Source organism: Dipodomys merriami, unplaced genomic scaffold (genome assembly GCF_024711535.1).
Source record: "Dipodomys merriami isolate MVZ:Mamm:240054 unplaced genomic scaffold, mDipMer1.0.p SCAF_177, whole genome shotgun sequence".
In the NCBI taxonomy this organism is placed as follows: Eukaryota; Metazoa; Chordata; class Mammalia; order Rodentia; family Heteromyidae; genus Dipodomys; species Dipodomys merriami.
The window spans coordinates 752,623-765,037 of record NW_027203126.1 but is presented as its reverse complement, the minus strand read 5'-3'; the positions used below and the strand labels follow the sequence as shown (position 1 = coordinate 765,037).

The following is a 12,415-nucleotide window of genomic DNA, read 5'->3' as shown; positions in this document are numbered from 1 at the left end:
ACCAACAACAACACTGCAGCACAGCACTGCAAGAGTTAGCTTCCAGGGTCACTCTCCTCATCTTTACAAGATTAAATACACGGGCTAGGAAGATGGCTCAGTGGTAGAGTGCTTGCCTTGCATGCATGAGGCCCTGGGTTCGATTCCTCAGCACCACATAGATAGTAAAAGCCAGAAATAGTGCTGTGGCTCAAGCAGTAGAGTGCTAGCCTTCAGCTGAAGACCTGAGGGACAGTGCCCAGGCCCAATGACTAACAAAAAAAAAATAAAGATTAAGTACCAAACTCAGACTCAAATAGTTAAGAATTTCTAGGTGGTGACAGCAGAACACTCAACCAGTCATGAAGGGCCTGTGCAACTTCCCTGTCTGAGCCCCTTTGATGGCGAAGATGAGGGGTTATGACAGTCAAGCTTCCCCATCAAGATGCGCAGGTCAGTGTCTCCTCCCTTGAAGAAACTGCTAGACTATGAGATGTCCCATAATAATAGCTGATAACAACATTAAACCACCTAGCCAAGCATGATGGCATTCACTTATAAACCCAGCTACTCAGAAGGTAGAGGTAAGAGGGTCACAGTCTGAAGCCAGCCCAGGCCAAATCAAAAGACTCTAGTTGAAAAACACAAAACAAAACAAAAGCAAAAGGATTGGGAAATCTAGTGGTAGTGTCCTGAATTCTATACCCAGAACTAGAGGAAAAAGCACACTAAACCAAACCAAAAAAACTTAGCAAGTATGAATATTCTTCCTCAACCTTAGATAAGGGCATTAAGAACATAAAGTTTACTCTAGGAAAGTCATCTTAAAGATTTTAATTCCCAAATTTCAATACAAATGTCCTTAAAGTTTGCACAGAGAGCCAGGGGATAGTGGCTCATGCTTATAATCCTAGCTACTTCAGAGCCTGAGATCTGAAGATCATGGTTTGAAGCCAGCCCACGTAGTAAAGTCTGTGAGACTCTTATCCCAGTTAAGCTGGGCTCAATTGGCACAGCCTTGAGCAAAAAAGCTCAGGGACAGTGCCCAGGCCCTGAGTTCAAGCCCCAGGACTGACATACAAAGAAGAAAAAAAAGTGCAAAGAATTTCCAATAGCTACTTTTATCACATTTTGCAGGCAGAAAGATTACTATGTCACACTTTAGATTATAAACCAACACTTTGTTCTTGTTTTAATGAACATTTAGCTCTTAACTTCACCTCCAATGATTGTAAAAAGCCTGCTGTTTTCAGCAATCAGGATTGAAAGAGTATAGTTTGGTTTAAATGAGAACAAGAGGTCTTGAGTTCAAGCTCCAGTACCAGCACCAGTTAAAAAAAAAAAAGTGTGGTTTAATGATAATGAAACTTTTTTTATTCAGTAGGACGTTAATTCTCTCATTTTTTTAATATTGCATAAGCGGGGCAGCAACAATAATGAAAGGTACAGATAAAAATTTCTGTCCCCTAAAAACCAGAACTATTGGGGTTGTTTACTTCCCTCTTTGGATTGTTAGGCAAGTGTCTACCACTAAGCTGCACCTAACACTCCTTGTATGTTGCCAGGCTGGCCTCAAGCTTGTGTTTCTCCCATGTCAGCTTCAAGTGAAGCTGAGATCATAGGTCATAGGCATGCACCAGGATAGAAATGGTGAGACACAGATGTAAGAGTAAGCCAGGTGCCAGTGGCTCATGCCTGTAATCCTAGCTACTCAGGAGGCTGAGATCTGAGAATTGCAGTTCAAAGCCAGTCTGGGCAGGAAAACCCATGAGACTCTTAGCTCCAATAAACCACCAGAAAATGGGAAGTGGCATTGTGGCTCAAGTGGTAGAGTGCTTGCCTTGAGCTGAAGAGCTGAGGAACAGTGCCCAGACCTAGAGTTCAAGCCTGAAGATAGGGGCAGTGAGGGGGGAAGAGTAAAAAAAATCTTGGAGACTGCCCTGGCTCTGGGCCATGTCTAGAAATAGAATAAGAATTAAATCATCAGGTATACTGGGATACCTAATGGTGAGTCATTTTGTCTAGGGGCATGTGCCATATCACCTTAACAATTAAATAGTTACTGTGTCATCTAATTGATTACAGTGACTCTTATAAAACCTTGCTCTGCTATTTTTTTTTCTAAGACAGGGTCTTGCTAAAGTGTCCAGGTGAGCCTCCAAGATACATCTTCCTGCCTCAGCCTCCAGAGTTGTCTGGATCATAGGCAGGTAGCTCCATTGCCCAGTGTGGAATTCTTTTTTAGATGAAAAAAGAAAAGACTTTTTGACAGCCAGCAGATGCTTAACCAACTTTAAATAAACATGGCAGGCTGCAAGCACACACTTAGCAATAATGGGTCAAATGGGGTGACGCTGACCTTGCACAATTTTTTACCAACCTGAAGAGAACCAAGACTCCCTTTCCTCTAAAAGTTCGTGACAATTATTACAGGGTCAATTTGAAGCCATTCAAAAGCAGGTCTTTAACACTCTGGATAAAATGAATGGAGCTAAAGATAAGAATTATACTTAAGGGGCTGGGAAGGTGGCTCAGTGGTAGAGAGCTTGCCTTGCATGCCTGAGGCCCTGGGTTCGATTCCCCAGCACCACATAAGCAAAAAGAAAAAGCCGGAAGTGGAGCTATGGCTCATGTGGTAGAATGCTAGCCTTGAGCTGAAGAGCTGAAGGGCAGCGCCCAGGCCCAGAGTTCAGGCCCCACGTCTGGACCCAAAAAAAAAAAAAGAATTATACTTAATCTCAGGAGCAGTTACAAATCCTTATCCTACTTCCTGAATTTGTTAGTTTGTAACTAGAGAGTACCAACACCAACTGGAGTTGCTGGCCTTTAAAACAAGGTTTCTCCAAGGTACTATGACATTCAGAACAGATTAATTCCCTGCTGAGGGTGGCTGCCTAGTGCATTGTGGGACTAGCAGCATCCCTGGCCTTGACTCAACTAAGATACCAGTACAGCAGCCCCTCCTCCTCAGGTACCACCAAAAATGTCTCCATACATTACCAAATGTCAGGGTGAGAGGTGGGGCGCTCTCTCTCGCTCTCTCTTCTCTTCTCTCTCTCTCTCCCTCCCTCCCTCCCTCTTCCTCTCTTCCTCCCCCCTCTCTCTCTGTGTCAAAATCCGCCTCCAACTGAAAACCACTTCTTTAGAAAGATGGCAATAAATAAAAGATAAAGAATCAAAACATGTTAGAACAGGAAGGGATTTTAAAGGACCCTGAGCACCAATGATTCTCAAACTTTCCCATGGACCAGCCTCCCTGAAAGCTTGTTAATTGCTTATTGCTAAGCCTCCCCCTCCCACCTCCCCCCTAGAATCATCAATAATAGAGTCCAGTACTGAGTTTGCATACATCCCCATCAACTTCCTCATTCTAAAAATCTGTTATTACGGGCCTCACAATAAAAAAAAGCCATGCCCAAGGTCACAGGGCAAGTTAAAACCTGGTCTTAAAAAAAAAAAAAAAAAGAAAAGAAAAAACAAGAACCAAACTCTTTCTCGAAAGAATGGGTGGAATACGGTGTGTGTGTGAGTGTGTGTGTGTGTGTGTGTGTGGTTCCTAAGTCTTTGAGGCAGTTGGTTAAGACTGAATTCTGCAGCTAGCCGCCCTGAGATAAAATGCCGACTTGGTATTAATGAACAGAGTGGCAGCAACTAACCTCTGGGAGCCTCAGTTTCTTTCCCAGTCAGATAGAATAATACCAACACTTCTCACCGACCTACCTACCTACCTACCTACCTTCCTACCTTCCTACCTATCTACCTACCTACCTACCTACCTACCTATCTACCTACTACCTCCCTACCTACCTCTCTGCCTACCCCCTGGCGTTCTTGGCAAGGTTACAAGGATAATGACAAAAGAGGAGAAGAAGAAAAGCCCTCGGCACAGGGCCTGGCATACAGCAAGCGCCCCATACGTGCCCTACTGTGATTACTGTCCCACGATCGCAAAGCCGAAGGCGAGGGCGAGACCCCTCGGCACTGAAGGCTGGCAACCACCCGGCTCCCTCCGCCCCCTCCTCACCTGGTCCCGCAGTTCCTTCTCCAGCTGCCGGTAGTCGTTGTTCCAGACCAGGAGGTGCAGGGGAAACTGACCGCGGGCGTCGCGGGCCGAGGACATGGCGAGGATGCCGCGGCCCGGATGGCCGGCCGGCCCACGAGCCTCAACCCGGGAGGGGTCTCCGGCGTCTGCCTGTCTGTTCGTCCGTCCGGCGGCTGCCGATCTAGAGAACTCCGGCAAGCGGACGGACGAAGAGAGCGATACTCCGTCCGCCGCCTGGCAAGCGGGTGCGGGGCGCGCGAAAGGCCAGGGGTCGCGGGCCGGGTCGGGGACCGGGTCGGCCGCGCCCACCCCGCGCCCCGACGCGCTCGCGCCCTCGCTGACAGCTCCGGAACCGACTTCTGCGACCCGAACTGCCCCAAACTGGGAAGTACGGAGAGCGAACCACTGCGCACCGAGGTGGGGGGCGGGGACAAGGACCTGCAACGAATCCCAGATCCACCCGATCCCACCCATCGCCAATCCCACACCACGAATCGTAATGAAAGCACGAGGAAAATCTTCAGTTCTCGGAGTTGGCTCAAGATCTCAAGGAGGAAAGCTCAGTTTTACCCGTCACGAGGAAATAACCCTCCTGCTCGAGGCGCCTGAGTTGGTTCGCTCCACAACTGGGCCTCTTCCATTGACTCTGCAGTGGAGGGGTGGGGGGAGATGACAACAGCGGCTTGGACCAAACCATTCTGGCTACTGGCATCCTTGCCAGCTTTTTGGATCAGTGCAGATCCTTCCATGACTGGTCAGGAGCCATTTTGGAAGTGGGCAACACCAAATAATTTTCAAAGGTGGATCTTTAAAACCCTAGGGAAGTGGCTTCAGGTAGCTGAATAATAATAGATCTACCTTTTTATATTTCTCAGCCTTGGAACATTTTTATTTATTTTTTTTGGCTTGAACTCAGGGCCTGGGTGCTGTTCCAGGCCTTTTTTGCTGAGGGCTAGTGTTCTAGTGCGTGAACCACAGCTTCCCTTCCGGGTTTTTTGGTAGTTTAGTGTAGGAAAGAGTCTCACGTGCAAGTTATCCAATGCTTCGTAGGATAATGAACAGCCCAAGCCTCCCTAGCCTCAAAACACAACTCCAGAAATTTCCAGAGAAACACTGTTCTATATTCCAATGTTATGATTTAGTTACCTCCAGGGGTGGTTTATTCCACATGTGTACCAGTGTGTGTGTGAGGAGGGCATGCATGAACTCAGTCGCTAGACACTGGTCCCTTAGCCTTTTCACTCGAGTCTTGTGCTCAACCATTTGAATCACAGCTCCACTTCTGGCGTGTGTGTGTGTGTGTGTGTAAATACTGTACAGAGGGCACTTCTGGCTTTTTGATGGTTAATTGGTAATAAGAGTTTCACAGACTTTCCTGGCCAGGCTGGCCTCAAACTGTGATCCTCAGATCTCAACCTCCCAAGTAGCTAGGATTACAGGTGTGAGCCATCAGCACACTTGAGTACCATTTTTAAGCTAGCCAAAATTGGATTTGGGGTTATGACTCAAAGGACTAATCCAGTTTGCAAAACTTAAAATTCATCCTTGACTCAATGAAAACCAAGTCCTTCTGTCCAGCTGTCTATAACTAGACCACATAGCTGAGTAAAATTATTCCATGCATCCTGAAAACATTCCTCTTGCCTTTTCTGCATTATTTCCATTAAGCTTTTCAGATGACTGCAACAGCTGTCGAAGAATCCTGTTCTAATCCATTTTCCACCCGTGTGGATTGGAGCCCAGAAGATTTGTGAGTTGAGCTAAAACAGGGTACAGGAACATTTGGATGACACCCAGAGGCTCTAACTGTGGAAAGTGTGGAAATTACATGTTTATTTCTATATTACATACACACTTATCACTGGAGAGACGAACTCTACACTAACACTGCTGAAGCCTCCTCTTGGGACATCTCATTCTTTCAAAAGTCTTACGATACTTATTCATTTCTTTTCAACATCCCATGCTTAATCAACACTTCTAAAGTATCATTAGTCTGAAACACCACAATGGCAGTGGCCACATCTATTTGACTTACCTAAAACCAAAACAGTAGCTGACCTGCAGGAAGCATCCAGTATTTGCTGAACAAAGGTCATAGTTGTGTTTACATGTAATGCATGCAGGACTGTGTGTGTAGCTCAATTGGTAGAGTCCCTTCCTGGGTTCAAATCTCAGTACCAACAGAAGCAAAGAAACAAAAGGTAACATAACTATTCACTAGTTAGGCTCACCTATTTTCCCACTAATCTCATTTTATTGTATTTTACTCATAGCATCTGGTTAATCATTCTAGGTTAGCTATTCTAATTCTTGAATCCCAAGTAGAAATTATGAAACAAGGATAATATGGAGAATAATAGGAGCTATGATTAATTGAAGGCTTTACCATGGAGCAAACATACCTCATTTTCTCATAACTTACTCCATTTCCCCTTAGCCATGAAGTATTTTACTTATTCTATTGTAGATCTACCTCAATAGAACATAAGCTCTCTGGAACAGTGTGTAGAATATATTAAGTACTCAAGTATTTGTTGATTAAAGGAACTTGTCTTTGTGATACTGTGGTACTGGTCTGTCATAAGATAGTGCTGCTTCCTCTGTTAGGAATCCGAGCTGGGAGCAGGAGAACTTCTTCTAGCAAGGAAGATCCAAATACATGTAGCCTTCACAGAGGATGCTGGATCAGGCACCTGCCCTCACTCAAGATGGCAATCAGGAAGCATGCCCTTTCCGGTCACATGGCCTGCCAATCGCAGGCAGGCCCCGCCCCGCGCGTGCGCGTTGCGCTGCGGCTTGTGAGGCGCTGAGGGGAGAGGCGCCGCTGCCAGCGCTGCCGCCGCGACCCGTTAGAGCGGAAGCGCTGCCGCCGCCTCAGCCGCAGTTGCCTTGGCTGTCCTGGGGTCCCTGGGTCCCGGCAGGTGGAGGCTGGAGCCATGTCGAAGCGGCTCCGGAGCAGCGACGTGTGTGCTGACTGCAGTGGGCCGGGTGAGTCTCAGCAGCCGGGCCCGCTCCCTTCTTGCTCTCCCGGCCCGGACCCCCATCCCCGGGGCCGCCCCCTCGGGCCGGGTGGGTCCTGCAGCCGAGCCCCGCACTCCGAGGCCGGGGTTCTAGTTAGTGGAGCCCCGGGGTGGCCTTGGGACGGGACTGGTCCCGGGCCTGTCAGCCGGCCGGGCTGGGGGCCGCCGCCCGCTGCTCCCTCTCGCCGCCTCGGTCTAGCCCCTCGCTCGGTTCCAGGCTGGCCAGGGAGGCGGCGGGGCCGAGGCCGGGCTTGGAGCCGCTCCCTGACAGGAAGGGTTTGGGCAATCCACGGGAAGGCTAATTTACAGAAGTAAAATGCGGGCGTTCTCCCTGCTGCGGCTCCCCCCCCCCCAGGCTGCAGGTGTCACCACTATCCGGACGCACCCCCTCGGACCCCGAAAGGCGACCCTGAACTGAGACTTTCCCGGATTCCCTTGTGGAGGGAGGGACTGCCCTGCTCCGGACCTCCCGGCAGCCCCTCTCCACGGGGAGAAGCTCCGCGTCGGGGTCTCGTGGACAGTAATCAGCACTTAGGAGCCCACGCATGGCTTAAGTTTAGTGGATCCGAAGGGCCTAGGTTCACACTAAATGTTGCTTTTGGATGACCTTGGATTCGTGACTTCTCTTCTCCAGAGCCTTGATTTCCTCATTTTTTCCGATGGGGATAAGTGGGAACACAATGCTCAGTGGTTAAGAAGAGTCAATGGATACTCTTAGGAGCCACCTAAGTTTTGTTTTGTTTTGGGTCCTCTTTCGTATTATGTTATTCCGTTTCAGTGCCATAAAGCTAGAGTTTCATTCGAAGCTACAACATTAATTACAACTTACCAAACACAGTCACTGGTGATGTAAACATGTTAGGGGCTTCGAAAAGCCGCAGCCACTTTTTCCAAGGCAGAATAACTGGATTTAAAGATCCGATCTGTTTTAACAGTTGGGCCCAAAGTGATAGATCTTGCACAGTCTATGTTGTTTTTCATCCTTGGACCTATTAGATTTGAGTTTGAAGTGATTTAAATGTCAGGTGGCTTTCTTGGCACACCAATGTCCAATAAACCATCTTAATTAAATCATTGAACAGCAGTGCCTTTGCAGCTGTTCTGATTTTCGCCTTGTCATTTAGAAGGAAAGACTTGATTTTAAATAGTACTGTGATAACTCAACCCATATGATTATTTCATGGCTTGAGTACTGCAGGTGGTGGTAACGGTTTTCTTCACAGGATGAGTTTTTGAAAGAGGTGTTTTTATAAACCAAGTTTATACAAACTCCATGGTTCTCTGCAAAAGATATGTTTAGAGAAAACTTTTTTTTTCTTTGTTCCACTTCCTTTTCTTGCCTGTTTTCAGTTGAACTTTTTGTGATGCATTGGATTCACATGTGTCTAATGTCAGACTTCCTCTTGAGATCCATAGTCTTCTACTTCTCAAGGGATTATCTGGGGCAAAGGTAAATTTGCTTCTCCATTGGCATTCTGAAGTGCTATCTTTCACTTTTGGAGTGTTTTGTGCTTTTCAGAAGAGTTTCTCTTCCATTGTATGGTTTTAGTTGTCTTGAATGTCTAATCTACAGGGACTTGAGTCACTTCCTTCCTGTTTTGAATATAATGAGGCTACCTTGAAATGCTCTGTGAACTGAGTAGCTAGGAATTTATGCTGCCTTTTCTGCATTGTCCTAGTGAAATAGCTACCTTTGAGATACTGATGCTGAGGTCTTCTCCCAGAAAATGCTAATGGGCCTACTTTCTTTCATATAGAATTTCCTAAGATTTGAGAAGGCACATTTTTGAAAATGATTTGTGGTGTCTGTACATGCCACATTCAATAGTCTCAGCATAAAACATCCAGGTAAACTAAGCTTTCATCCAGCCTCATTCATATGTACTCAGTTTTGTTTTTTCTATGTTAATATTCTTCCTGTGGATTCTGATTTATGATGATTAAATTATTAACAGAGAACCTCATTTAATATATGTTAAATCCTTATCATCTTGTTCCTGTTAATTTCTCCAAGAATATTATGTGCAAAGCAAAATTATGCTTTCAATCTTTTTTTTTTTTTTTTTTTTTTTTTGCCAGTCATGGGGCCTGAACTCTGGGTCTGGGCGCTGTCCTTCAGCTCTTCAGCTCAAGGCTAGCGCTCTACCAACTTGAGCCACGGCACCACATCCAGCTTTTTCTGCTTATGTGGTGCTGAGGAATCGAACTCAGTGCCTCATGCCTGCAAGGCAAGCACTCTACCACTGAGCCACATTCCCAGCCCTGCTTTCAATCTTGTCAGTAGTACTACCTGTAAAAAATTATGTTCTTGCCTAAGATGTATATGTGTGCGTGTGTGTGTGTGTGTGTGTGTGTGTGTGTATGTGTGTGTGTCTGCTGATACTGAGGCTTGAACTCAGCCTCAAGCTCTTGCTGTTTTTTTGTTCATGGCTGGAGCTTTACCATGCCTCTAGTTCCATGTTTTTATGTGTCTTTATAAGGGATTCTTCATCTTAATGTTTCCTATCTAAGGGGAAAAAAAGGTAACTTAAGGATGACATCGGAGTATTCATGGTTATGTCACTGAATGATTTATGGAAGCATTTAACTATGATATCTTATTTACTTTTAAGATCTAATTGACTACTTTTGTGTGTGTGTGCCAACACACACACATGTGAGTGTGCCAGTACTGGAGTTTCATCTCAGACCTTGTACTCTCATTGAGCTTTTTCTGCTCTTGGCTGATGCTCTACCACTTGAGCCACCCCTTCAGTGCAGCTTTTTTGCTGGTTAATTGGAGACAGTCTTTTGAACTTCTCTGTTCTGGCTGGCTTTGAACAGAAATCCTGAGATCTTAGCCTCCTGAGGATTACACATATGAGCCACCAGTACCTGGTACATTTTTTTTCTTTTTTGAATCAAGGTCTCATCATGGAGCCCAGGGAGGCTCAAACTCCAGATCCTCTTGTCTCAGCCTCCTGAGTGCTGTACACCACCATGCCCAGCAGTTTGTTTTTTTAAAATTTAGTTTATTTATATGTGTGTCTGTGTCCTGGGGACAATCCTCACAAAAGCTTGGCAGATGGTGAGCCACGTTCCTGATTGTGTTTGTGTATGTGCGTGTGTTTGTCAGAACCTAGCTAGAACCCAGGCTATCCCTTAGCGCTCCCTTACACCCCCCCCCCCCCCCGCATTAAGGGCTAGGCTCTACTACTTGAGCCACAGCTCTATTTCCAGCTTTTTAGTAGTTAGTTGGAGATAAGAGTCTCATAATTTTTCTGCCAAGACTGGCTTTGGATCTTAATCCTCAGATCTTGGCCTCCTAATGAGCTGCCAGTGCCTACCTATATGTTTATGTTTTAAATTTATTCAAGTATAACAAACTTGGAATTACCTGGAAACTCCACTAATATTTCCACTGGAATTGTACGGTGTTCACATGAAATATTCAATATTGTAAGTATTTCCAACCATAAACTTTCTCCAATGATCATTTTAGTTTTTTAGAAAATAATTCACAAAAGCTCTAACGGCTAACATTACTGAGTATTGATGTATAAAGGCCATTTACTTGCTCTTTATATTGTCATCTCCCTGTGATGTGTTTTATACTTATTTAACATACAGGGAATACACTCAAAAATAGTAACTTGCCTTAGATTACTGTGCAATAAGTGTCCGAGTTGGGATTCAAAGCATGGACTGCTTGTCTCCAGATCCAGCCTCTTTTTTTCTTTTTGGTCAGATATGGGGCTTGAACTCTAGGCCTGGGCACTGTCCCTGAGCTCTTCAGCTCAAGGCTAGTACGTTACCACTTGAGCCACAGTGCCACTTCTGCCTTTTTTTCTGTTTATGTGGTGTTGAGGAATTGAACCCAGGGCCTCATGCATGCGAGGAAAGCACTCTACTGCTGAACCACCTTCCTGGCCCCAGATCCAGCCTCTTTACCACTACACTTTCTGGCTCCTACGATTTGTCTGATTGAAATCCCATAACTTTTCATTATATGGTTCATGAAAGGGTTTGGATAAATGGTTACCAAAAAATGGTAAAGATGATGTGAATGCATTTTAGAGATTTTTGTGGACAATTGAAGAATTTTAAAATATAACCCTTAGACTAGGCAGTTTGAGTGGCACCTACTATCACCCCTCTGTGAATCTGATGAAGTGTGCGAGGCTTGTCTGTAAATATTTGGGCTTCTAAGTGCTCAGATTCCCCCTGTTTGCCTGATGTAAATTATTCCTTGTTTGAAAGAAGGTCTAATGAAATTCTGTGGGATTTGAAAGGATAAGTAAGTATTGTATACAGCTGGGCGCTGGTGGCTCATGCCTGTAATCCTAGCTTCTCAGGAGGCTGAGATCTGAGGATCATGGTTCACAGCCAGTCCGGGCAAGGAAGTCCATGAGACTCTATCTCTAATAAACCACTCAGAAAACTGGAAGTGGAGCTGTGGCTCAAGTGGTAGCATGCTTGCCTTGAGCTGAAAAGCTGAGGGATAGGGCATAGACCCAGAGTTCAAGCCCCACTGTGACAAAAAAAAAAAAATTTACTCCTTCCTCCTCCCCCCCCATCAGTTGTAAGCTTAGACTCTGAAGTTTGCTTAAAACAGTGGTAATCAAAGAGCATTGCCTAGTGGAGGGGGCCATATTTCCCTGTCCTCAGACCATGGCAGCTGAGTGGTTTTATAGTTCTGTTACTCACAGCTTTCTGTTAGCAGATAGATGTGTTGACTTCTTCCAGTGGGTTGGGGCAGCAGTTGTTTCTCTGTTTACTGTAGATACCACTAGGTGGATAATCAAAATTATATTGTTTTGCTCTATGTGGAGATGAAGCCAGAATGATTCATCTGTATTCTCTCAATTTGCTTCTCTGACATAATGAAAGTACATACATCTGAGATTGTAGATCCATAATCAGGTTATAGACTGTATCCCTAAACCAGAAAGAAAGTAGCTGCTTATTTGAGGCTGTTAGTTTCAGCTAACAATTTACCTGGTCAGCCAAGGTAGGTGGTATCAGCAGACAAGATCTCCAGCTTGATATGTTAGTGAGTATACCAAACAATATGCCTTGTTTTTCTGGGGTGGGGGGGTTGGGGTTGGGGAAACACACAGGAAAAAACCTAAGTCATCTTTTGCCTTCTTGAAATATAGTAGCACTGGGATCCTTGCCAATGAGATTTCATTCTCTTCCAGATCCTTCCTGGGCATCAGTAAATAGGGGAACTTTTATATGTGACGAGTGTTGCAGCGTTCATCGGAGTCTAGGGCGTCATATCTCCCAAGTAAGGCATCTTAAACACACGCCGTGGCCTCCAACACTGCTTCAGGTAAAGGATAAGAGTTCTTACAATTCATAATTTATGTTTGAAGGCTTGTTTTGTTAA

The 12,415-nt window shown here is 45.4% G+C and overlaps 2 protein-coding genes across 10 annotated transcripts in view; one reads left to right on the top strand and one right to left on the bottom strand.

Annotated features, from left to right (window-relative positions):
* Nucleotides 1-4,381, bottom strand: part of LOC138829838 (ankyrin repeat domain-containing protein 13A) — a 31,006-nt gene extending 26,625 nt beyond the window's left edge. Inside the window, exon 1 of one of the 2 annotated variants that reach the window (XM_070026385.1) lies at nt 4,004-4,381. In XM_070026385.1, the coding sequence (XP_069882486.1) occupies nt 4,004-4,099 (96 nt within the window). In that variant the 5' untranslated portion in view covers nt 4,100-4,381. The remainder of the gene's footprint in view (nt 1-4,003) is intronic. The other variant, XM_070026386.1, reaches the window with a different exon arrangement.
* A 2,454-nt stretch (nt 4,382-6,835) lies between these two features.
* LOC138829837 (ARF GTPase-activating protein GIT2) overlaps nt 6,836-12,415 on the top strand; it is a 54,439-nt gene continuing 48,859 nt past the window's right edge. For all 8 annotated transcript variants that reach the window (XM_070026384.1, XM_070026382.1, XM_070026380.1 and 5 more), the window contains exons 1-2: nt 6,836-7,012; nt 12,225-12,358. In XM_070026384.1, coding sequence (XP_069882485.1) covers nt 6,961-7,012; nt 12,225-12,358 — 186 coding nt within the window. In that variant the 5' untranslated portion in view covers nt 6,836-6,960. The remainder of the gene's footprint in view (nt 7,013-12,224; nt 12,359-12,415) is intronic.